Here is a 26406-nt window from a genome sequence, read left to right as displayed (position 1 = left end):
GGTCGTCATTGCATGTTTTGATGCCTAAAGAGTACTGTCCTGTTAGTTCATAGAGCACATCCTGTTTCCTAGATACTACTTTAGAGGTTTATGCATTTGGTGAAAATAGAACAGAAGGGTAGCTTTTTTGTGGTAGCAGCTGAATGATCACTTGATTGCTGGGCATCTTCTGTGAAATTACTGGTTTCCACCTGTAATCAACAATCTGTGTTGTGCCCCTTTTTTCTTCCCTGTTTTTGTTTTTATAATTTGTTTTGGGGTTCTGAGATTAGAACCCAGGACCTTTGTATTCTACCACTGAGCTATATCATAACATAGTTAAAAAGTTCATGTTAAAGATAGTTTTCACAATCCTAACTATTGCCAGGTTTATTTAGTATTTTTCTCATGCGCCTGTGCATGCCTGCATGAGCACCTATGGTGGCCAGAGAACAACAACCTTAGGTTTTGAAATAGGTTCTCATTGTCATGGAGCTCACCAGTTAGACCAGCAGACCCAGTGAGCCAGAGGGATCTGTATCTCCTGGTTAACCATACTGTATTATTATAAGTGTGTACTGCCATGACCGGTCTTTTTTTTTTTTTTTTAAGATTTATTTATTTATTATATATAGAGTTCTGCCTGCATGTACACTTGCACACCAGAAGAGGGCGTCAGATCCCGTTACAATGGTTGTGAGCCACCATGTGATTGCTGGGAATTGAACTCAGGCCTTTGGAAGAGCAGTCAGTGCTCTTAACCTCTGAGCCATCTCTCCTGCCCCATGACCAGTTTTTTTGGGTTTGTTTTTTTTTTTTTTTTTTTTTCTTTTTTTTTTTCAGAGCTGGGGACCGAACCCAGGGCCTTGCGCTTACTAGGCAAGTGCTCTACCACTGAGCTAAATCCCCAACCCTTGTTTTTTTTAAAGTTGCCTGTGTGTGGGTGTGGAAGGCAGACAGGTTGCTGGACTGCTGGGACTAGAGTTGCAGATGGTTATTAGCTATTATGTGAGTATTGGGGGTTGAACCCAGGTCCTATGGAAGAGCAGCCATCCTAACCCCATTGCTCCACTTACAGCATGCCCAGCCTTCTTATGTGGGTTCTAGGTCTGAAACTGAGGTCCTTAATGGTTGTGAGCTAAGTACCTACCAAGCTACCTACCTCCCCAAACCCTTGTATGATACTTCAAAGTTATCTTTTTTTAGAAGTTGAGTTCCCTCACTGAAGAGAGGGGCTTCCTTCCACCCTGCAAAACATTTACTTAGGATTCTTTAGTTACCCCTCTCCTTGGTTTTGTTCCTGTGAGTCACTGGTGTGCTGTCACTTAAGACTGTATGATGGCTGTTTTTCCAGAGGTCCTGAGTTCAATTCCCAGGAACCACATGGTGGCTCACAGTCATCTGTAATGGGATCCAATGCCCTCTTCTGGTGTCTGAAGACAGCTACAGTGTACCAACATAAAGTAAATAAATCTTAGGAGATTGTATGAATGGGTAGAGTGGGGTCTGCGACAGGGTTTCTCTACATAGCCCCTGGCTGTCCTGGACTTCTGTAAACCAGGCTGGCTAGGACTCAGAAGATGTGCCTGAGATGAAAGGCGCACACCACACCACCCAGCGGATTCCTTCAAAGCCCGCTGAGCCCAGCTGGTGCTGCTTTTCTGTCTCTCAATGTGGGGTCTTCCACTGGAGCCTGTGGAATCTTATCAACTGTCCATCCTCCTAAAGAAAAGTGGCCCTTCCTCCCTTATAAGCATTCAGTAACTCCTCAGCCAGTGGTGGGACTGTGGAGCCCTTCTGCTTTCCATGTATAGGCCACCACAGCTGCCACTGTTAGGGTCTGTATCAGATATTTAAATTTGTTTTGGCTTAGGTCACCCTTTTAACATTATGTAGAGAATTCATCAGGACTTTATACTTTGGAACTTAGTACAAAGGTTTAATTTCTTGTAAATTGATCTTGAAATCTGTTAAAAGTTGCATAAATGCTAATTTTTGTTTCCTAGTTTACCTGGAGGAATCTGAACTCACTAAACAGCTTCATCCAAAGGAAAATGATCTGGTGTTTTTGGTTCCTGAGAAGAAATACATGGACAGGCATGGCGTGCAAGATCGCAGTCACTATTACTGTGGCTATGTTCATAAGTTTCGCCGCACTTCAGTCAGTAAGTAAATAAGGGGGCAACAAGGTGATCTCATTTGCCATACACTGTGCTTTCTTCGTCCCATATTTTGTTATATGCCAGGTTGATCACTTTCCATTTAGAAATCTTTTTCCTACCTAAGATCCCGAGTTTACTGCTTACTATTTAAAAGCTTTGCTTTTAATTATGTGTACGTAGCTATGTGCATACAAATGCAGTTGCCTGCTGAGGCCAGGTATACTGGATCCCCTGGGAGCTGGAGTTACAAGCAGTTATGAGCTGCCCAGCATCATGAGTACTGGGATACAGCTGAACCATCTCTCCAGCCTCGAACTTTTTTTTTTTTTCTTTTTGTGGCGGGTGTCTGTATGTGGAGGGTTTGTCTGTATGGCTCTGGCTCTGGATGTCCGGGAACTCTCTGTGTGTAGTCCAGGCTGGAGTGCCTGTCTGCCTGCCTCTGCCTCTGCCTCTGCCTCTCTAGTGCTGGAATTAAAGGCACGCTCTGCTACCGCCTGGCTTTGTTTTAATGTCCTCTTCTGAGGCATTCTTCCATCTGCCATTTTTATCACTTGTAAGTCAATAACTTTAAGTTTAATAACTTAAGTCAAATTCTAACCTTAGCTTTCTCACTAATTACTAATGAGAAGAACAAACAATTTATTATCATAAGGCAGCTTAAGCTTGGAAACTTATTGTTTCCATCCCTTCCAACCATTGCATCGTAGGGATTCCCCCAGAACCTGAGCTTAAGAACATCTGCTGAGTAGTGTGTCTTGGTCTCCTGCACATTTGTAGTGTTCGCCAAAGGTGGTGAGAATTAATTTCTTTGTTACTAAGGGAAACATGTCTCAGAAATATAAAGTAATATAGCCAAGGTTGCTGTTAACATCAGTTCACAGGACATAATGAATCATTGTTTTTAGTCAGGCCGTTCTGTGTTGCTTAGTTGTTTTTGAGCTAGTGGGTTCACATAATTCTCCTGCCTCTTAGCCTCCCAAGAAGCTGATGCTACTACATGCAGGTTGTGTCACTAGACATGGTTCAAACCCTAGTTGCAGTTTACTGTGAAGTCCAAGTTGTTTATTTCACTCTGCTTTTTGACAGTTGACACACTAGTATTCTAACGTGCATGAAGAGATGATTTCCCACTTCTGCATCCTTACTTCATTGTGTCTCCAGAAGACTGTCGATTGTCCCGAGACTATAGCACCATGGTGCATTTTATCTGATGGGGAAGATTTACAGCAGGATGTGACTGCATTTTTGTTTTTGGCTCTTGAAAATGATTATTACATTTGCTGCTTTATAAGTATCTAATTTACAAGTTCTTTTTCTGAACTCCTTATAGATAAGATCAAAACTTTTGAACTCTGTATTTGAAAGTCCATAATGTAAGCCTCTGTGGTCATGGTCCTTGGCTACGTAGAGCTGCACTGTACCAGCTCTGTAGACCAGGCTGGTCTCAAACTCAGAGGTTGGTTTTTTTGTTGTTGTTTTTTACAGTGAAAGCTACAGGTTTATTTCATTTGCAACAGTTCTACACAGTTCTCCACCAGTCATTCCAGTGTAAAAATAACCCCAAACCAACTCCTGAACAGTGGGAAAAAGTCAGAATAATTTTACATCTGCTAAATAGAAGTGACTTGGACATCATGTAAAATACAAGTTCTAAACAATGGATAATATTACACTGGTGCTTGCTTTTCTCCTCTTTGATTATAGTGCGCAGTGGGAAAACCGAGTGCTCCTTATGCATCCAGACACAAGATAACATGCCAGCCAGTGTTAAAGAGCTTACAAAGTGTATCGTAATCAGTTCTCTGGTGACTACACAGAGGAAACTCAAAGCCATGTCTCTGTTGAGCGGTCGGAACCAGTTGGCCAGAGCCGTTCTAAATCCAAACCCCATGGACTTCTGTACCAAAGATCTACTGACTACAACTTCTGAAAGAATTGTGAGTGCTGATTTGAATGAAGTCAGGAAACTGAAAGAACTGTGTCAGGACATTTTAGCTGCTACAAGGTCCTGTACGCTTGTACACAGCGGTGCTTTGTTCCCTTCAGTGTTGCAAGGTGGGCAAGGCAAGTAGGTTAGCTTATGTCAGGGTAAAGATAAGAAAGTGAAGAGGGTGTGGTGTGTTAAAAGAGCACCATTCAGCTGTTCTCTGGCATCTGCTTCAGTATTTGCTGGGTCTCACTGTTCAGGAGTTAACAGATTTTGTGGAGTGAGATTTGTGTTTGAAGAGAGTTGGGAGAACCTGCAGGATTGTTGCAAATGAAGAGATGAACCTGTAGTTTTCACTGTTAAAAAAGTACATATAGTCCAGAAAATTAACAAAAAACGTGAAAGGAAACCAGTACTTCTAACCCTCATTGTTCATCTTCGAAGGAGTTGTCTTAGTTTAATGAATCAGAGGTTAGGAATATGGCCATCTAAATTGAAGGACTAAATTTAGACTGGGTCTGGCCGTGAAAACTGTTTGCCACCTTGTGACATTGTATTAGGAAAGAAGAATCCTTAGAGCTTTCACTGTCTAAGAAGAGAATTGATTAAATGTAAACTATCAGAATAATTGAAGAAAAGTTACTTAAGGAAATTGTCATATTTGTAAAAACACATTAAAGCACAGTTATAAGTGGGCTGACTACTATGGGTGCTAACTAGTAATTAACCCAGTAATAAGTGGGCTGACAGCTATGGGTGCTAAGTAGTAATTAGTATCCAGTTAGCTTTTCTCTAGTTGTGAGGGGTCAGTCACTTACCTTTTGTGTTTGATGTGGACTGGAAGAAAGTTGAACAGATGCGGTTCTTACCTTCTCCCCTGTGTTACCACAGAAAGATTTGATTACACTCATCTTTTCTATAGATTGCCTACTTAAAAGATTTTAATGAAGACCAGAAGAAAGCCATAGAAACTGCATATGCCATGGTGAAGCACTCACCATCAGTTGCCAAAATCTGTCTGATTCATGGACCACCCGGAACAGGAAAATCAAAAACTATTGTAGGTCTCTTGTACCGCTTACTGACAGAGGTAGGTGTGATACTGTTAGCCTGGCCATGGCTCTGCTTGACCCGAATTAAGAGACGTGGGCATTAAAGTACCTTCGCCCTTTACTTGTGTATTTAAAAAGGTTTATTATTAACTACTATTGTTTTAAATATGAAATAAAATGTATGGCTGTTTGACTCACATTTATGTCTGTGTACTTGCATACAGCACTTAGAGACTAGAAAAAGGCAAGATTTCCCTGGAACTCAAGCTGCAGACATTGTGAGCCATGACGTGGGTACTGGGAATTGAACCCGAGTCCTTTGGAGGAGCAGTCAGTGCTCTTTATTTTAATGAATGTAATCTTGAGCTAAATGTTGGTTGGACTGAATATTGATTAAGTAATTGTAAAATGTAAGGCCTAGAGCCCCGCAACAGTTGTGATAACCTTTCTGGCAGAGACGGCTTTCTGTGTGTGCCGTGCGTGTTTTATGTAGGAATGAAGGTTAGGATCTTGTATGTGCTTGTGTGTGTGCACTGCTTGTCACAGTAACTCTCATATTGTGGAAGGAATAGATGCTGTCCTTTAACCATTGTGACAGCTCATTGTTTGTCTGCTGTGTGACATTGTAGAGCCAGAGGAAGGGCCATTCAGATGAAAATTTCAACGCCAAAATCAAGCAAAACCGAGTCCTTGTGTGTGCACCTTCCAATGCAGCGGTTGATGAGCTTATGAAAAAAATTATCCTCGAATTCAAAGAAAAATGTAAAGACAAGAAGAATCCTTTGGGTATGATATGCAATTGTTTTTGTTGTTTTTCTCTTGATTGTATTTTTCTTGAGGATATCAGACTCTGCCTGTTAGCAGTTAGGGTCAGAGTCAGCTGCAGAGTGCTGTGTAAGTATGGTGTACATTGGCTTCCGGTTCACAAAGCTTAGGGAGTGAGCTCATTAGTCTGGGCACGAGCCCCTGCTGTGCAGTCTTTGGAAAACCAGATTCCTTCTGTATTGGTGCCTTACTGTGTTGTAATCTCCGTTCCTTAGTGTACTCCTGGGCAGGGATAGCTGCTGCATGTGCAGTATGAGTCATCACAGAGTGAGGACAGGTGAAATGACAAAGGGAACAAATGATCACTGTCTCAGGAGCCTTCCTAGATGCGCTAGTCTCATCTCCTCATTTCCCTTCCACTGCAAATTACATGGGACGTGTCTGTATTCTGGGAGATGACATATATTCTTGCTTTCCTTTCATATGTACACCTAATAAACAGTTCATTTCCTCTGAGACTTAATACACTGTCCGTCTATAGCCAAACTCTTCTTTCTTTTTAGTGGTTGTGAGCAGAGACATTATCCTTATATCCTTCTGGTCTACCTCTCTGAAGTAATAGCAACTCTGCGCTCCTAAGCTGACCCTGTAGTCAACTGACTGGCTCGAAAGCCACAGTTTGGGTAGCAGCGTCCAAGAGAGCTGCAGGTGTAGTCAGGAGACGTAACTGCGGGTGTTGTACACAGTGTGCTCTTAATGCAGTGGAGTAGCAGAGCTGGGAGGGGGCATCCCCCACAGACACCTACACTGACCTGTATTCAAGTACAGGTGATGTTAGAAACAAGAGTCTGAACTGCTGTCAGTGGGTGGTGACACTTTGTCCTTATATCTGTTGAGGGGGACAGTGCTTGATTGCTAATGTGTTATTTTAGTGCTTCGAAGATAGTGGTCATAAGTGAGAACAGTATAAAAAAGACGACTTCATACAGTTTGTTATTTAGTATTGGTGTTGACTTAATTTTGTTCTTTTTGACAAGTTTTTGTGAATTGTTGAATTTTTTTTCAGGGGTCGAGTCATTGCAATTTTTTTTTTTTGGATTTTCGAGACAGTTTTTGTGTAACCCCTGGCTGTCCTGGAACTTGTTCCAAGACGAGGTTTTTCAAGCCTGCATTTTACCGAATGTAACTTATACCTTAATGATGATAATTTAAAGAGCATAATAAATGCCCAGCCACCTGTCAGTGTTCTTCCTTTGCCCTGCTCCAGAATCCAGGAAAACCACTAGAACTCTGTGCTTCCTAGGTTTGTTTTCAACTCTGTCTGGATATGTTGAAAACTTCAAGTAAGTGTAGACTAGAGAAGATGGCCTTACATTTAGGAGAGGGAACTGAACTAGGGTTTTAAAGAACTTGTATTAAAGGTAACTATATAAATATGCCATTTCTTCTCCATATATTTGTTTGAAAATTTGTGTCAAGTGGGTACACATGCCCCATTCTTAACAGGCAGGAGGATTGTTAGAAGTTCAAGGCCAGTCTGGTTTACATATGAGCCCCAGGCCAGCTTGAACTGTATACAAAACCTCTCAAATATCTTAATTCTGGGTGTTGGGGTGGGAATGACCAAGTAAGATTCTGTTTGAATTAAATATATAATAATATATGGTGAAGAAAACTTAAGGGTTAGGTATAGGGGCATATGCCTTTAATCTCAGCATCTACATTTATCATTCATTCCTCATCTGTGTTCTTCATGGAACACTGTATAGAGAAGAATTTGAGAAACAGCCTAACAGTATGAGCTCTGCATGTGCTATCATGTGACCTTCCTAGCTTGTGTTGTGTGAAGCGGTAAGTACTTGTCTTAGAGTTCTCATCTGGGTATCCTGAGAGAATGTGTGAGAGGCTTTAGTACATCTCCTGGCATGCAGCTGCTAGTTGTTGCCCTTCCCTGATTCATGTGGAGATGGGATTTATTAGCAATGTCCTTATTAACTTTATGTCTTTTTATCAACAGGAAACTGTGGAGATATAAATTTAGTAAGACTGGGTCCAGAAAAGTCTATTAATACAGAGGTCCTAAAATTCAGTTTGGATAGCCAAGTCAGCCATAGAATGAGTAAGTGCTGGCCCGTTTACATTGGTGTTCCTCTGCTGTTTTTATAACAAGTGATGATGGGGGCACTAGTGGTATTTTGCGGACCCCACAACTAGTCTGGCTTCTTTCTCATTGTGTTTGTGAATTGTGCCTGTGTGAATTTTGCCAGAGTTAACATGTAATTTTAAATTTTGTATTAGAAAAAGACTTGCCTTCTCATATTCAAGAAATGCTTAGAAGAAAAGAAATTCTAGATGCTCAACTTGATGAGCTTTCTCGTCAGCGAGCTCTGTGTCGAGGTGGGCGGGAGATGCAGGTAAGAACATCTCACTTGGGCCTTGCAGAAGTGGCTTAGACATGAACTAGTCAATGGGTGCATAGTGCTGCTCTTACCATGTGGTGTGACTCCATAAAATGCAGGAGTTGTATGGTTAGTGTCAGGGTTAGCAGCCTCTTTTGTAAATACTGTGTGTTTTATAGACCATAGTCTGTTGTCTCTGACAGCTTGACAGGGGCTCGAAAGCCTCATCAGATCAGTGTAAACAGCTGTAATTGTATTGCAGTAAAGATTTATTTATAAAAGGAGATGGCATATTTCATTTATTAGGCACTTTTCTGTTATTAAACCCATTTTAGGGACTGGAGAGATGGCTCAGTGGTTAAAAGCACTGGCTGCTCTTCCAGGGGACCCAGGTTTGGTTCCTAACCTCCACATGGCAACTCACAATTGACTACAGTTCCAAGGAGCTGATGTTGTCTTCTGGTTTTCTCAGACTCTGGGCCCACACGTGATAGACACAATGCAAACAAAACACATGTACACAGCAATAATAGTAACCAACATTTCTGATTAGGTTGAGACAAGAGAATTTACTGGCTCATAGACGCAGCCAAGAGTGACTTAGCTTTCAGTATGTTTAGATCAAGAAACTTAGCTGGTAACGTTTTGCCACCTTTTGGTTTCCTTTTCTTTGTATCTCAGCCTCTTTTTTTTTTTTTCCCATGAAAAGTCAAGTGCCAGTGTTTCTGGGCACCACCACTCTGGCTGTGCCTGACACCCTGTGTCTGTTCTAAGGATACATTCTGATTAGTTTCTGTTGCCAAGCAGATCTAATCCCTGGTTTTCTTTAGGGGAAGGGTGCCATGATTTCCCATGTCTTCATTATGTTGCACGCTCATCCCTGTGTCAGGATTGCTGTGTGTGAACACCTTAGCTGTGATGGAAGAATGAAGCTCCGAGATACTAGGAAGCTTTGAGAAACTAGGTAGACAGCAAGCATGACACATGGGAGACATAATTTAGCCCATCAGGTGTTTAGAGCAGTGTTGGGACTTGACCAGACTTGATTTCACACTGTTTCAGTGAATTTCATGGGTAAGATGTTTTTTATTCTAAATCTGAGAGCTTTCTAAAGTGCTTGGTTTTCATGGTGATTTGAAAATTGTTTTCAGAGGCAAGAATTAGATGAACACATTGTCATAGTTTCAAAAGAAAGGCAAGAACTTGCTTCAAAAATTAAAGAGGTAAGTAGTTAACCTGCATATTTCACTTTCTTTATGAAACAGTTCAGAGGACATAAGGGCTGAAGTCTGCTTAGAAAAGTATTTAACATAAACATGACACTTGCAAAAGTGAAGACTTCAGTATTTTTCCCTTAGGTATAGATAGGTCAGTACTAAACATTTTCTTTTTTCACCAGCTGCAAATAGAGTTGCTTATCTGAGTAGTTAATGAGACTAGGTTTGTAGAAACTGAGAGAGAAAACAGGAATGAACTATGTTAGTAATTTAGTAAGAACGTAGCAACTGTGGACTATCATGGACTGTGTGTTATGAATGTAAGTTGAGTGACAGTGGGATGCAGTTAGGCATAAGAACATACAGCCCCCCCTTTTCTACTCTTGGCTTAGAGCATAAGCTTTCTGTGCTTTTGTTTGGATCTTGCATCATACAGTTGGTCCCAGTTCTGGGTCACCCACCCACAGTCCAAAGTAGGTTTAGAAGAACAGTGTAAGGGTAACTGGTAGTTTGTGCTTTTTGACCAGAGACACAGTTGAGTTTAATGTTTATTTGCCTTAGCAGCGTAAATAACCTCTAAACTAGTGTTTCAATGCTTAGAGGCGAAGTGCGTTGTTCATCCGTATTGTGAGCTTTGTTGCTCATTGTGTCTTCTAGGGGCTATTAATCATTTTTGGGGGAACACCCATTACAGTTATGGCTAATAGGAGAGACCCTGGCTATGCTTTAGTACTGGAGCTAGCTTACCACCTCTTTTAAACTCACATACTTTGTCCTTGAAGTCTAGAATGGATTCGTGCAGAAGGATTTCTCTTCCAAGAGCTGAGCCCCTTTTATTAAATATTCCTATGTCACATGAACAATAAAGGACAATATTTTATAGTAAAAATAGGAGTGTTAGAGGAGTTGCGTATAACTGGCTATAGTTACCCTTTGTCATTCTAGGTGCAGGGACGCCCACAGAGAGCACAGAATACCATCATCTTGGAGTCCCATGTCATCTGCTGCACATTGAGCACTAGTGGTGGTTTATTGCTTGAGTCTGCTTTTCGAGGGCAAGGGGGTGTCCCCTTCAGTTGTGTCATCGTAGATGAGGTCAGTGGACAATCAAGTGTCCAGGTGTGACTAGGACCATAAAGAAAAGTTGTGGGTGAATTATGGGTGAAGTGTGGATGAAATGGGGTTTTTCTTTAGTGATCACTGCTCTTGCAGTGCTGGAGAGTGAACATCCAGCCATGCTTGTGAGGAAGGCTCTGTGTCCCCAGCCCTCAGCTGATTTGTCCATGTTCTCCTCATGCAGTGAAACATGGTGCTGACCGTCTGCTGCAGAGCTAGGGCTGTAGTCTTCTCCAGCACTGTCTCTCCTGAGCTGCAGCAGCTTCTCTGTTTTTTTGTTTTTTGTTTTTTTTTTTTTAAAGATTTATTCATGTATTATATATGAGTACACTGTGGCTGTCTGAGGGCATGAGATCCCATTACAGATGGTTGTGAGCCACCATGTGGTTGCTGGGATTTGAACTCAGGACCTCTGGAAGAGCAGTCAGTGCTCTTAACCGCTGAGCCATCTCTCCAGCCCCAGCAGTTTCTCTGTTAACTTTGAAATACAATTTTTTTTTTTTTTGAAATACAAATTTATGACTTGGAACAGCTTTGGCTGCTGCATTTTTAGGGGACATCTTTTATTTCTTGTTCATTTACTAAACACTAATTGTGTACATGGTTGGCTGGAGTGAAAAGTCAGAAGACAGAAGGAGTGGATCATTAGATACTGAGAACCATTCTAGGAGATCTTGTCCCCTGTCATAGATATAAATTATGTGGTAAAATGAAGGACCAGAAAGAGTAGAAATGATGAAATCATTAAAGACGATGTTACTGAATTAGAAAGTCAGGAGATAGTCAGGCCTCAAGTACCATCTGAGTTTCAGAGGCAGAGTTCTAAAGCCGGCTCAGCAGGAATGAAGCAGGCACTTAAGATGTGCACAGCCTTGTGTGGCCGTCTGTCCACAGTTAGGACGGCGGTGGTGGTTGAGTTCACAATACTTGTTAGATTGTTTAAAATTGTGTTTAGGGGCTGGAAAGTGAGCTCAGCTGGTAAACCAGTAATTGTGTTAGATAACTTGTTTTTGCCTTATGATGAAATCTTTTATATGTATAATTTTTGTTGCTATACCTTCACTGTACATGGTATAATGTCCTACATAAAGACATTTTCATAAAAGTATGATCTACTTTGATCATTTTTAAAAATGCTTATCTTTGATACCTGGTTTAGAGGAGGCTGGGATATAACTCAGTAATAACGCACTTGCCCAGCAGGTATGAAGTCCTGCATAATTAAATTAATAATAATAAGCAATAACAATAAAGGTCTAGCTCTAGTATAGGTGCTCCTTTGGATGATTAGACCTTCATTCCGGCGCTGTCTCCCTTTCTCCTTCCTTCCAGGCCGGGCAGTCTTGTGAGGTGGAGACGCTTTCTCCTCTCATCCACCGCTGCAATAAGCTCGTCCTGGTGGGGGACCCCAAGCAGCTCCCTCCCACAGTCATCTCTATGGTGAGTGCCTCTGTGACGGCAGAGGCTCTGTCTTGATTGTGAAAATGGTTCTGTCTTAAATTGTCATTTCTTATTGAAGGGAAAATTAGGAAATGACAGGAACAAAGAGAAGTGTTATTTGAAGTCTCATAAGGGAAACTGTGGCCAGGCAGTGCCGGTTGCCTTGAGTGCTGAGGCCTGCCGGGATACACAGTGAGACCTGCTTCAAAACACACTGAACAGTTTTTGCCAACGTCCTCTTTGTTCACAGTTGTGCTTCTGAGTATATGGGCAAGAGTCTCTTAGCCACAAAAATCTTAGTTCACATTACTTTATGCTTTCCATTCAGAGGAGGGGCTCTTCTGATTTGATAAGAACACAAAATACATAAGAGAACTTTAAATGTAAAGACGACTACCCCCTCACCCCCTACGCACACACGGTTCATGCTTTACACTAAGTGTTCTCGAAGCTAAGCATGGTTTGGAAACAGATGTTCGCTTTTTTTTTTTTTTTTTTTTTTTCGGAGCTGGGGACCGAACCCAGGGCCTTGCGGTTGCTAGGCAAGCGCTCTACCGCTGAGCCAAATCCCCAACCCCTGGAAACAGATGTTCAATTTGGCTTATTTTTTATTTATTTTTTTTAATTCTTTTTTTCGGAGCTGGGGACCGAACCCAGGGCCTTGTGCTTGCTAGGCAAGTGCTCTACCACTGAGCTAAATCTCCAACCCCTGTTTGGCTTATTTTTATTCAGGAGTTCACACCTGAAAGTGCAGGTGATAACAGAAGAAGGTGCACCCAATGTAAATAGAGTTGGTGTTAGAGGACTGATGTGTTCCAGGCTGCCTTTTTGTTTGTTTGTTTGAGACAGGTTTCTCTGTATGGCCTAGCTGCTCTAGAACTCGCTCTGGAGACCAGGCTGGCCTGCAACTCAGAGATCCACCTGCCTCTGCCTCCTGGGTGCTGGGATTGAAGGCGTGCTCTACCACTGCCTGGCCAGTCTGCCTTTTTTGTTTTGGACTTCATCTCCATACTAGACTTGTCTTCTGCAAATGCGTATCAGAAATCAAACTCAGTAATTGTTTTGGGTCATCCTAAATAGGCTTATACCGTGGTTCTGAAATTTAATAAAATTGGTTTTTTTACTAATATCTTTCTATACAGAGTGGTAGCCTCATAATCTCAGAAAAAAAGATCATTTTGAAAACATCTCTGTCCAGTTACTCAATGAGTGTGTGTTTGTTGTCGCCATTTGTTTTTGATTTTGGATTTATTAGAACAATGGTGCAGTTATGTAACTGCAGGCACAGGTGCACAGCCACTGTGGGGAACTGCGGCAGGGGCCCTGCTTGTGAGCAATAAAAGAAGCTTACTGAAGAAAAACTTACAAATGGTTACAAAATCGAAATTCACAGTGCGTCATTCATACGTGTGTGTGTATGTGTGTATAGTATATAAGTTCTTTGTGTGTTTTCTACCACATGCATGCCTTAAGGAGGTAATGCGTTTCCATGTGGGTGCTGGGAATCAATGGGCCCCTGCAAGAACAAGAAGTGCTCCTTAACTACTGAGCCAACTTTCTAGTGCTCTTGTCTTTTTTTTTTTTTTTTTTTTTTTTTTAAACAAACTATTTTCTGGAGATAATTGCTGTGGAGATAGTTTTGTTTATGTAGCCCAAGCTGGCCTGGAACTTGTTCTGCAGCCCAGGCTTGACTTGAACTCAGTGTTCCTCCTGTCTCAGCTGCTTGCGTTTTGGGACTATGAGTATGCACTCCCACAGCCAGCTCGGCCAGGCGCTGTTGTAGATGTGGAGGCTGTGATGATAAAAAGACAAAGTCCTTACACTCATGGTGCGTCTGGCTTGGTGGGTGGCAGACAGTATCGAGTTACAGGATGAGGTAAGAAGTGGTAGATAGATAGATAGATAGATAGATAGATAGATAGATAGATAGATAGATGCCTATGTATATATATGAGGGTTGTTCCCCCCCCCCCCGGAGCTGGGGACCGAACCCAGGGCCTTGCGCTTCCTAGGCAAGCGCTCTACCACTGAGCTAAATCCCCAACCCCATATATGAGGTTTTGTTAAGAGCAGAGGTACTATTTTCCAGCTACCTCAGGGACAGCCTTTTTTATGTCATCAAGTACAAATTTGTAAGTTGAACTCACTTTTTCTGTCTTTTTTTTTTTTTTTAAGATTTATTATGTATACAGCATTCTGCCTGCATGTACACTTATACACCAGAAGAGGGCATCAGATCCCATTACAGATGGTTGTGAGCCACCATGTGGTTGCTGGGAATTGAACTCAGGACCTCTGGAAGAGCAGTCAGTGCTCTTAACCTCTGAGCCATCTCTCCAGCCCTTTTTCTGTCTTCTTAAGTAGGTCTATTATGTTGTGTAAATTCTTCTATTTTTCCCAGAGAGATTTAAAATTGGATTTGGGAAAATTGGATTTGGGGCTAAATTGAGTAAACTCTGGAAGATATAGATGAAATTGCCAGATATCTCTTAACGACTGCTTAGTTACACAAGCTCGTATACATACAGGTGTACAAATCTGTACATAAGCATTAGGGTACAAGTGTTTTACTTGCACTGTGGAAGTTTGCGTAACAGTCTTATTCCTCCTGGACATGGGTGAGTATTGCCATTAGCATGGTCATGTTTGTGTGTACAGGTTTTAGAGGGCATTTTAACTTCCAGGATATGTGATTTGAATCTTTTATACTGACATTGAAAATTGTATAGTACAACTCTGAGAACATGGGCGATTTTCATCATCTGTTTGGGTCACTGTTTTTCATGCTAGCGTTATAACCCATTACTTGGCTTGTAAGGTCAATTCAGTAGTTCAGGTTTGATCCTAGCTGACTTAGCAGTGTCAGGACTTGGCACCATGAGTCTGTGTAAAGCCATTGTGTAAAGCCTTCCTTGTAGTGATGCCCAACACTTAAGTTTGTGAGGGCACAAAGATTTGTTCAAATCTATGTTAAGTTTCTGTGCTTCTTTTTTTGTTCATTCGGGAGGCCTCTTGGACCTATCAGAAGAGCTCTGTTGTGGTCATTCACACCCTCACCTCATTCACAGCACTTTGTAGATTTTCTAGAGAGAGAACATCGAATTTTCCAGTCAAGGGTCACAGCTCCCTGAGGATCAGCATCGGAAACATCTTTTCCTGAACCTGACTGATAGTGATCTTACGCTGATAGTGGTCTTGGACCACCTGATTTTTGACGTGCATTTGCTTCAGAATATCAGTTACAGTAGTGGGAACTTGTAAAAACAAACAAACAAAAAAAAATTGATTGTTTTTCAAGACAGGGTCTCTCTATGTAGTTCTGGTTGTCCTGGAACTCACTCTGTAGACCAGGCTGGTCTCAAACTGAGATCCACCAGCCTCTGCCTCCTGAGTGCTGGGATAAAAGGTGTGCACACCACTGCCCCAAGCCTTTTTTCCCCCCTGGGTATAAATTCTTAACAAACTTTTTTTCTTCCCAGAAAGCACAGGAGTATGGCTATGACCAGTCGATGATGGCGCGATTCTGCAAGCTGCTGGAAGAGAATGTGGAGCAGAACATGATTGGCAGGCTGCCGGTGCTACAGCTCACCATTCAGTACAGGATGCATCCAGACATATGTCTCTTCCCTTCTAATTACGTTTATAATAAAAACCTGAAGACAAATAGGTGGGTGTCCTGTAGTGCTTGTAAGCTTGTCCTTTGGGAAGCGGTAGCTGCTTATGAAGATGTCTTGGTGTAAAAAGCATAAACCAGACTAGCTGTGCTAGCCAATGCAGGTGATCCTATGTACTTGGGAAGTAGAAGCAGGAAGATTGTTGAGACTTAAGAGGCCAGCCAAGGCTACAGAGTAAGACCCTGTTTGGAGGTGGCAGGAGGGAGGGTGCTTACCTTAAATCATTGTGCTATGTTGACTATATGAAGTGCAGATAGATTGAAAAGAAGAGAGGAGGCAGGGCGGTGACAGCACACATCTTTAATCCCAGCACTTAGGAGACAGAGGCAGAAGGGTCTCAAGTTAGGGGCCAGCTGGGGATACATGGAGAAAGCTGTCTCAAAAAAGGGGAAGGGAGAATCACCATGTTCAATAATCACTGGTGATTTCATGGCCTACCTATGGTGCTAGAGATTGAAGCCAGGCTCTTAGTCTTGCTTGTGCATTTGCTCTCCCTGGAGGCTGCACCTTGTGTTTGTAGCCCTGAATGTGTGTCTCCTGTACTGTTGTGAGCTGTTCTTGAGTCACGATTGTTCAGATCTTCTTCCTGGGTACCGGAATGGAAATAAAATCCAGTTTAGACTTTTCATTACTGTGCATTTGTGAAAGAAGATCTCTTAATCTCCTAACTTTCTCCTGGTTCTGTCTCACACAGAAAATAAAAGAAGAAGATATTGATAAAATGTGTGCTTTAGAGCATATTTTCTGAATATGATTGCTTTTCTATAGATTGACTGAAACCATTCGATGTTCCTCAGAGTGGCCATTTCAGCCCTACCTCGTGTTTGATGTTGGAGATGGTTCAGAACAACGGGATAATGAGTATGCTTTTGTCTTCCTTCACTCTCCAGTAATGGTCTCAGAATTATTAGGTTATAAGCTTTTCCCATACATACCTCTCCATTACCAAGGCATAGTCATTTTGGTATCTGTGTTGATAGCTTCCCTTTTCAGGTGACCAGTGCTTTTCAGTCCTTCAGCAGTCATAACCATGCAAGATCCCATCAAAAGATGATTGTGATCTCATGGGAAAGCAGACATGGGTAGTCCTTAAAATTTTGAGTTGTGAAGGAATGTGTTTGGTACCTATAAAATGATAGACAAGTGGAGCTAGGCGGTATGTTGCTAGGTAGCAAATATATCAGAAGAGCCAAGGATTGCTCTGAACAGAGGAGTTAACAGCCTTGGAGGCATTGTTTATGAACTAAATACTACCCTGCTTTGGGGAAAATGTAAAAAAAAACAAAAACAAAAATCTGAAAAACCCCACAGATTCTAAAATGAGAATAGGAAATGGGACAGAAGATTCCCTTACAGTGAAAAGTAAAGAGGGGTCAACAGCACAGGGATCGCAACAATAAGGAAGGTTCCTGTGACTTCTTGGAGAGGAGAGCAGAAGGGGAAGAGCTGAGCCCCAAGCACATTACAGGATCAGAAAGCAACAAGGACTTGATAGTCGTAACCTGAGGGATAGCTAAGGTCTAGGAGAGTGAGCCGTCTTTCTGGGATGCGTTAGCATAGCTGATAGCATGACAGTAGTTTAAGACTCAGGAAAACAAGGGCCCCTGTTGGTAACGGTTGGATCTACTCTGGTAATGAAAGGACACACATACTTGGGGTATGGACTGGGAGAACAGGATGTGGAGAGCAGAGAGGATGATGAGGTAGCTTTCTGACATTCAGCCATTGTTCATATTTAGCTGTCTGGGTGACCTCTTTTCAGCTTCGTGGTTTATTGGTTTAAACTTAGCTGACTACAAAGTCCTTTTTTACAACTACTTCCTGGATTGGACAGTTATTTTATAGTTATTCATATATATAAACAATCACAAATTACATCATCTTCATGCTGCTGCCTGACTAGAGGGAAAACACCTACCTATGTGCTCTTTACTGTGATGGGAAATAAACTAGAAGTAGTGAGCGACTAGACTGCTGTGAGATTTGACACCTTGTCCTCTTTTCCCATCTTTTTTTTTTTTTTAGCTCATACATAAATGTTCAAGAAATAAAGTTGGTGATGGAAATAATTAAACTTATTAAAGAGAAAAGAAAAGATATTTCCTTCCGAAATATTGGCATAATAACTCATTACAAGGCTCAGAAGACGATGATCCAGAAGGATTTGGAGAAAGAATTTGATAAGAAAGGGTGATGTACTTTTATATGTATTTCTGGTGTTTATGTGGACTTAGTTCTTAACAGTACTGGGGTTGAGTCTGGGTCTTTGTATATTGGGCAAGTGCTCTAATATCTTTTTATTATTTTTGTGATCGTGTCTATACGTTTCCCATTTGCTGTCCTCCTGCCTCAGCCACCAGCCCCTGCTAAGATTACTTCTACACTAAAATTGAAGATAAAAATCTGGAAGCCAGTGTCGGGTGTGTGGTGAGAAACACGTAGCTCCAGCACTTGGGAGGCGGAGGCAGGACGATCAGCCAAGGCCGTCCCTGGTGCCATAGCTTCTTTTCCCGTTACTGTGACAAGATACTCTGACAAAAGCATTAAAGGGTCTATTTCACCTCACAGTGTATTACAGCCCATCATGATGGGGGAATCAAGGCAACAAGACTCGGAAGCCTTCAAGCAGCAGCAGAAGAGCAGTGAATGTATGCATGCTAGTGATGAGCTCGATTCCTCCACTGTTACACAGTCCGGGATCTCCAGCCTAGAGAATGGTGCCACCCACACTGGGTGGGTCTTCCCAACTCAACTAACACCATCAATAGATAATCCCCCAAAGACATCCCCCAACCCATTTCTTAGGCTAGTGCAGCTTTTACCAAGTTGACTATTAACACTAATCATCATATTCTGGTACATAGTTGAGTTCAAGACTAACCTGGGCTACGTGAGACCTGTCTCAACAAAACAGGACCTGTCTCAACCTGTCTGGAGAGGTGGCTCAGTGGTTAAGAGCATTTGTATTGCAGTCCTGAAGACCAGAGTTCAGAGCCCAGTACTTAGACAACAAGCTGAGAGTCCAGTACGCTTCTTTGTAACCATAGCTCCCAAGCAGGCAGAGATGGGGAGATTTGGGTGTTGGCTGGCTTCCAGCCTGTCTGAGAAAGCATGTGCTTTCAAGCCTTTCCTCACATGCTCACAATCGCTGTAACTCCAAAGACACCCACACATCTTTTAAAATACCAAAACTAACAACATTTTAAGTTTCTTCATCTAGAAACACACAAAACTGACTTTGGAGAAAAGAAATCTGGAGAAAAAAATACATATGTATGTATGTTTATATAGCACACCTCTTAGTGTAGTAACCAAAACCTGAGAAACAGGTTGGACTTGACTGCTGAGTTCCACCAAATGTCAGTCCACAGTCAGCACTAACTTAGCTGTGTGTCTGCAGTCCTGGCACTCTGGAGTTTGAGGCAGGAGGATCTAGAGTTTTAGACCAACCTTGGCTACATATGTGAAAACAACAGAAAACTCAGTAATACTTAGGACTTGACAAAAGCCTAAGAACACTTCCTGTTTTTCTTTTTTTAATTTATGTAAGGCAGGCACACCATGGTGTGCATATGGTCAGAAAACAACTTTCAGAAATTGGTTCTGGATAGAACTCAGGTCATCAGGCTTGATGGTCAAGCAAGCTGTCTTATGTGATGAACCATGTTGCCAGCTCCAAGGACACTAGTTTTTATGACAGCAGACCAGGGAAGGTGTGAACAAGAGCCACGGGACTGCTGACACTAACGACTGCAGATTTAAGAATGCTAAGTGGAGAGCTGTAGACTAAGTCCAGTGCGTATTAAAGGGACTGTGTATCACCACCACATGGAATTTATCCCAGAGTGCAGTGTTGGCTCAGTATATTGATGAAATAAGAGAAGAAAACAAGACTTGGCAGCTCACTCCTGGAACCTCCATACTTGGGAAGCCAAGGCAGGACAAACATGAGCTTGAGGCCACCCTGGGTTACCAAATGGAGATTGTGTCTTTAAAAGAACAGATTGAGAAGGTGACCCACGTGTCATACTAACAGATGACAGAAAAGACAGCAAAAACTATCTTTCACAATAGAAAACACTATTAGGAGTACAGAGAAAATGTCTTGTCTATAGAAAACACATAGGTAATTTGCTCTGTGGTAGTTCAAGCAGTCTTTCCTGTGGACCACAAAGGATGTTTGTCCTTATTACTACTTCTGTTGTCCGTTGCAGTAGACGTTCTCACCAGAGCAAGAGTTTTCTTATCTAAGTCTGTAAATAATTCAGCATGGTTATATTTATAGATTCAGTAATGAAGCTACATAAAGAAACTCTTAGGGTTAACACTTGAGTTTGAGAGACTTGTAGAATACAGGATCAATATATTAAAAAAAAAAAAAAAATGGGGGTTGGGGATTTAGCTCAGTGGTAGAGCGCTTGCCAAGCAAACGCAAGGCCCTGGGTTCGGTCCCCAGCTCAAAAAGAAAAAAAAATGGTTGTCAGTGAATAGTCTGCTCAAGAAGTAAAAACATTCTATTTATAATGGCACCAAAAGTAATCAGGTACTTAGGAGGAAATCAGACCAGTAGCAGAAGATGCATCCACTGGAAGGTACAAAGCGTGCTACAAGGAAAGTTTAAACGCCTAGGACCCGGAAAGATAAGACGACACAGTCCCAGTGGCTGAACTCAGGAAGGCTGATGCTTTCTCTGCCAGAATTCCACCTGCCTCTGATGGAAGTCATCCGAAGACTGGAAGGCTTAAGGAAACACACGGAGAATAGGAGATGGTTTCTTACGGACTTCATAAACACTAAGAATTGTGTTTCAGAAGACTCTATGAAAAGAAAGGAGAAAGGATGTTGTGCTGACCTCAGAAGTCTATCTGAAAAGACTATGTTATCTGGAATATACAAAGAACCTTACAACTTAGTACTTTTTTTTTTTTTTTACATTTTCATGGCAGGATTTTTCTCTGTGTAGCCCTGACTGTCCTGGAATTCATTCTGTAGACCAGGCCACCCTCAAACTCAGGAATCCATCTGCCTCTGCCTCCCAAGTGCTGGGATCAAAGGTGTGCGCCACCACTACCCGGCATCCAATGAAGAGTTTTAAATACTGCCTGTGTACGTGTATTTCAGAATTTAAATGTTTTAGTAAACTCACACCTTTTATAAACAGACCTGCAGAAGTGGATACGGTAGATGCCTTCCAGGGCCGGCAGAAAGACTGCATCATCGTTACCTGTGTCAGGGCAAGTGCTGTGCAAGGCTCGATAGGGTAAGTAGCTCACATTATTTTGTCACTTGTTGGGCAGCAGCTGTCACCTAGCTCCACCAGTGACTGCCCTTAGAGCCCTATCATTTGTTTTATTCCTTTTCTTTTGTTTAAAATAGTGGTTCTCAATCTGTGGTCACGACCTCTTGGGGATGTAGATAACCTTTCACCAGATCACATATCAGATATCCATCCTGTCAGATAACTTACATTATGATTCACAACAGTGGCAAAGTTACAGATAGGAAGTAGCAACAAAAATAATTTTATGTGTGGGGACACCACAACAGGGAGAACTGAAAGACCAGTGGGGTGGGGAAGACCCCCACTCAAATCTCGAGACGACGCAACCCCCAAGAACTCACGAGAAACCGGTCTTGATGTAATGAACAAGAGGTGTATTTAAGGAACAAGAGCTCTGGGGACGACACGTACCTCACACAGAAGACAGAGGAGTCGACCCCGAGCCCAATTAGGGGAAGGGATTTATAGGGAAAATGACATAGGCAGTTGGCAACAGTCACACAAAGCAAAGCAATTTTACTATTTGTTTACATTGGCGCACATGATCTAGCTTGGGCTCAGTCCAACTCCAGGCCACCCTGCCTCTGGGGCGAGCTGACCCCAACTCTTTTTCCTCAGGACTGGTAAGTCAGGCCTTATTGAGGCCAGTGGTCTATGGCTGGACTACTTCCCCATAACATGTGATGTTATTCTTTTGTGAGGTGCACTGGCCCTCACAGCAGGGACAGTGGGGGATAGTTTAAAAATCTTTATTCTTTCAGAACTATATAAAAGGGTTTCAGCATTAGGCAGAACCACTGTAATAGCTTAGCCATTGAGATGGCTTAGTTGGTAAAGTGCTTACCATACAAGCATAAGGACCTGAGTGTGACTGACTGTCCAGTACCCATGCAAAAAGCCGTGCATGATGGTGCCCGACCTGGGACAGAGTACACCCTGGGAGTGAGCTCACAGAAATAACTTTGTCGTTGCATAGATTCCTGGCAAGTTTGCAGAGATTGAATGTCACCATTACACGAGCCAAGTACAGCCTCTTTATCCTTGGACATTTGAGGACTCTGATGGTAGGTACACTCTCCAGGGGAGGGGGGGGCTATAGGGAGTTTTAAATTTATCTGTTGTTGGCTGTTGTTTGTTTTTTCATCAAAATGGAAATGATTTCATGGTTACAATAGAAGTTGTTAGGTCCTTCAGCAGCTTAGCTGTGAGCCTTCGTGTATGTACAAACTGTTCTTTCTTAGCTCAAAGCTCAAGTGTGTACACTAGGATTTCAAGGTGGCCCATCTAAAGCCTGTTGTGTATCAGCGACAAGACCAAGAGGGTGTGTAAATCTACATAGGACGTGCTAGGACAGAGTTTACCAAACAGTGGTGTGGGTGTGAGTGGCTTCTCCAGAGACTACAGGCACATGTGAGACTGCCTTCTATGGGCACATGGGTTGCAAGGAGAGGTCTGCCCCAGAGCTGTTCTGCCGCAGGGGTTCTTGGGATGAAGCATAGCGTTCTGTATTTTCGGTAGATAGATGGTGTGAGTGAAGCCGGTGGCAGGCAGCAGGGTAGCATGTGCTTGCTGCTCAAGCTTGTCTGAGGCTTTCAGTGTGGGTGCTTTGAAGTTTGGCTGTGAGCCTTATCTTCTAACATTTTTTTTTTTTTTTTTTTGGTTTTTTTTTTTCGAGCTGGGGACTGAACCCAGGGCCTTGCGCTTCCTAGGCAAGCACTCTACCACTGAGCTAAATCCCCAACCTTCTAACATCTTTTAACTCTTGCCAGCCCAATAACTTTTTGGTGTTTTAAGAAAGTGGTCCTCTGAGGAGAGGCGCTAACTCGCTTGTCTTTCTTCGCTGTTTTGTTAATAGCAACCAAGGGCATTCAGATGTATCTCCTTGCCGTCTCACACTTACCTACACCTGTGGTTTAGCTTGTGCTGTTTGTGTACCCTTTAAAGGGAGCCGTAAAAGCTGGTTCCATGTCTCTTTTTAAGTTGATAAGGAAAATCGAAATTTTATCATAAATACTGCTAAAAGATTGTTTTTTTTTTTTTTTTTTTTTTTCGAGCTGGGGAATCGAACCCAGGGCCTTGCGCTTCCTAGGCAAGCGCTCTACCACTGAGCTAAATCCCCAACCCCTAAAAGATTGTTTCTAACATAAATGTTGATAGTTTAAAGTCATGGGGACTGGAGACATGACTCAGTGGTTGAAAACGTTTGCTGCCTTTGTAGAGGGCAGGAGTTTGGGTCTCAGCACCCATGTTGGATGACTCACAACTGCCTGTAACTCAAGTTCAAGGTCCCTGAAAGCAACTGCACTGACATAAACACATAGAACACAGAAATAAATTATAAACCATTACCGATGGGCTGGGGACATAGCAGGTATAAGGGCCTGAGTCTGTCCCCAGCAGTGTGCATACAACTTAAGCAAGATTAGAGTAAGATAATAGAGAGGTTTGGGGCTGGAGAGGTGCTCAGGGGCTAAGAGCTCTCCCAATCTTCTCTCAGTAGATAGTCCTTTAAGAAGTTAATAAATGCTGTGGGTTTTCTTCAAGAACAGTCACGTATGGTCAGGATTTTGCCTTCTAAAACTAAGTGTTAACTGTTAAAATGTCAGCCATGCCCAGGGCCTGGTGGCAATCTAGATCCGCAGGATGGATGCTTATTACAGTAGCTGCTAGAGGAGTGTGGTCATTGTGCACTTGTAGGGTTGATGCATCTGAGGGGCTGTAGTTTTAATTTTCATTTCAACTAACAAATTTAAATAGATAGCCCAGCAGGGCTAGATCTGCAGGAGGCATCTTCCTGTGCTGCAAGGATGGCAGGGGTGGGAGTGGGGTTTCCTTACACCTGTCACCAGCCCAGGCTTTTATTATGCCGCCTTAGGGCTGGTCGTTTGAACGCCTCTTTTCACTCTTGTCTTCTGAGTGGTGAAGTTTTGAGAGTCTGTTTTATCAGACTATATTTATTCCTTCAGAAACAGAAGTTGGACACCCATGCTTTTCCAGCAAAATGAGTGTTTTCTATAGGGTGTGATTGTTTCTCTTCTGTGTTTCAGGAAAACCAACATTGGTATGAACTGATTCAGGATGCTCAGAAGCGTGGGGCCATTATAAAGACCTGTGACCCAAACTATAGACATGATGCCATGAAGATCCTGAAACTGAAGCCTGTGCTGCAGAGGAGTCTGACCCATCCCCCAGCCACTGCCCCGGAGGCACCCAGACCTCAGGGTGGCTTGCCCAGCAGCAGGCTGGACAGTGGACTTGCCACAACATCTTTTGCTCCTTCTTTGTATCACACACCCTCTGATACTGTCACTTCAAAGGAACCTGAAAGGCCACTTCTGCAAGACCGACTTCGAGATCCACGACTACTCAGGAGATTGGATGAAGCCAAGGGAACATTCCTGAAGGATCCACAGCCCGTGAGCCCCCAGCTCCCTGGGGTAGTCCATCTCTTGGGAGAGTCTGGCTTTCCTGTGGTTTTCCAGGACCTAGGTTTTGTTGTGCCACCATCCACTGCCATCGTTGCTCCTCTGGGCAGCCACAGGTCGCCTATACAGGCTGAGCCACGACCTGCTCACCCTGCTGCCGCCGCCTCCACAAGTAAGAGGAAGTACAGTGACCCAGATGCTGGGCTCAGCCACAGAAGAGAGCCTAGGGCCTTTGCTGGAGAGCAGGGGAGGCACGGCTCTGTGACCCATCACGCGCTGAGAAGCACTGACTTGGACAGGAGGAGGCTGGATGATAGCAGTGCCAAGAGGAGACGGTTTCTATAGTAACGCCTGGGGACGGGACTGTCACCACAGGCCAACTAGTAGCACCTTACCTTAAACTGGGTTTTGTTTTGTTTCCCTTGAAGAGTCTCTGTTAGAGGAAGGAATACCTTCTGATGCTTGGTCTGTTTGTTGGTCTTGTGTTCAGTACTTACTTCTTGCCAGTTGTATACACGTGGAGAGGGCATTTGTATGCCTGAAATCTTGTTCTTGAGGTCAGAATTCAAAATGTTGGGAGCTTTCGTTCTGGAGAAAAGGTCAGATCAGAGTTAGTACTGTAAAGGTTAAACTATGAATCTATATAGCAAATGGAAAATTCTTTTAAAATGTAAACTGGTAGACCACATTTCCTTCCTCAGCCTAAAATATTGGTCATTTTCCAACAGAACAAACTTCATGTTTAAAAGAGAGAGAGAGGACTGGTCCTTCAACCACTGTGTAGTAGACAAGTTTAACAACCTCAGTACTGGGAGTTAGCCAGCTTTGAACCAGTGGCCAGTGTCTTGAGCTAGGGTTTCTTGGGCCTTTAGAAAGCAGCATATTAGTTAGGGTTTGTTGTGCTCATTGGTGCATTTTTGAGACAAGACAGCTCGGCACAGGGCATTACTGTACAAGTTCATTTACCTGTACTGGTGTATGACTTAGTTTTCTGGCTGAATTTCTTTCCCTTCTCCAAACGGAAGAACAGTTTTTTGAACTGCCATCCATGTTTCCAATGCTTTTTGAGGTTGGTGTAACTGGCGAATTGTAGACATGCTTATGTACCAAAGGGAGGGTTTGTGTGGCTTGTTGGCCTGGCCTGGAAGAGTCCAGTTAGAATGTTTGTGAAGACTTGAGAGTTGCCAGGAAAATGAAAAAGGATGCATTTGAAGGGATTCCATGGGGGCCACACAGGAGCAAAGCAGATAGCTTATCTTCAGGCAGGAGGGAAACGGTGAGAAAGGAGAGCAGCCATGTGGGCTGCAGGACCATCCAGTAGATGAAAGTGCAGTCTGTTGGCTCACTGAGGCACTAGCCTCTGTCAGACCTGCTGTGCTTGTAAGAGGAAAGCAGAGGGGTCTGGAGGTCAGAGTCAGGGCAAGGGAAGGCTGCTTAACCAGTCTCTATGTAGAAGAGCAGTGGGAATGGGGTTTCTCGTGACTACTGTACGCACAGCTGCTTTGGTGCAAGAAGACAGCCTTAAAAATAATCATTTGCTACTTGGGGTTTTTGTCATCTGGTTTTTTTTTTTTTTTGTTCTTTTTTTCGGAGGTGGGGACCGAACCCAGGGCCTTGCGCTTCCTAGGCAAGCGCCCTACCACTGAGCTAAATCCCCAACCCCTTGTCATCTGTTTTTAAACAAGAGTTTTTGTTAGAAATTCTGCTGAATTCTGCATTTTGCCAAGTTTCAACACTTGAATTTCCTGATCTCTCTCCACTGGTGCCCAGACATGAACCTCAATATCTGCTGAGCACTTTTGAAACTGGGGAGTAGGTACCTTCTCAAGCGCTTCAGCCTCCTGGCTGTACCCAGCTAGGTGGGAAGGAAATCCTACTCTGGCTAGGGTAAGGAGTTCAGTAAGCTCCTGCATGTGACATTGGCAGGAGACCTCACTGTCACTTGAACTTGTCTTTCCTAGTGTGTGGG

At 42.9% G+C, this 26406-nt stretch overlaps 1 protein-coding gene across 2 annotated transcripts in view; it reads left to right on the top strand.

Moving 5' to 3' along the window:
* Window positions 1-25820, top strand: part of Setx (senataxin) — a 49590-nt gene extending 23770 nt beyond the window's left edge. For both annotated transcript variants that reach the window (XM_032902944.1, XM_032902945.1), the window contains exons 12-26: window positions 1986-2144; window positions 3846-4078; window positions 4991-5158; window positions 5750-5906; window positions 7903-8004; window positions 8184-8299; window positions 9436-9507; window positions 10447-10596; window positions 11950-12057; window positions 15537-15724; window positions 16500-16592; window positions 17757-17921; window positions 20893-20991; window positions 21989-22076; window positions 24060-25820. In XM_032902944.1, coding sequence (XP_032758835.1) covers window positions 1986-2144; window positions 3846-4078; window positions 4991-5158; window positions 5750-5906; window positions 7903-8004; window positions 8184-8299; window positions 9436-9507; window positions 10447-10596; window positions 11950-12057; window positions 15537-15724; window positions 16500-16592; window positions 17757-17921; window positions 20893-20991; window positions 21989-22076; window positions 24060-24782 — 2621 coding nt within the window. In that variant the 3' untranslated portion in view covers window positions 24783-25820. The remainder of the gene's footprint in view (window positions 1-1985; window positions 2145-3845; window positions 4079-4990; window positions 5159-5749; window positions 5907-7902; window positions 8005-8183; window positions 8300-9435; window positions 9508-10446; window positions 10597-11949; window positions 12058-15536; window positions 15725-16499; window positions 16593-17756; window positions 17922-20892; window positions 20992-21988; window positions 22077-24059) is intronic.
* Window positions 25821-26406: the final 586 nt, after the last annotated feature.

Source organism: Rattus rattus, chromosome 5 (assembly GCF_011064425.1).
Source record: "Rattus rattus isolate New Zealand chromosome 5, Rrattus_CSIRO_v1, whole genome shotgun sequence".
Classification (NCBI taxonomy): domain Eukaryota; kingdom Metazoa; phylum Chordata; class Mammalia; order Rodentia; family Muridae; genus Rattus; species Rattus rattus.
Note: the sequence above shows the minus strand (reverse complement) of the source record. Positions and strands in the feature narration are given on the sequence as shown.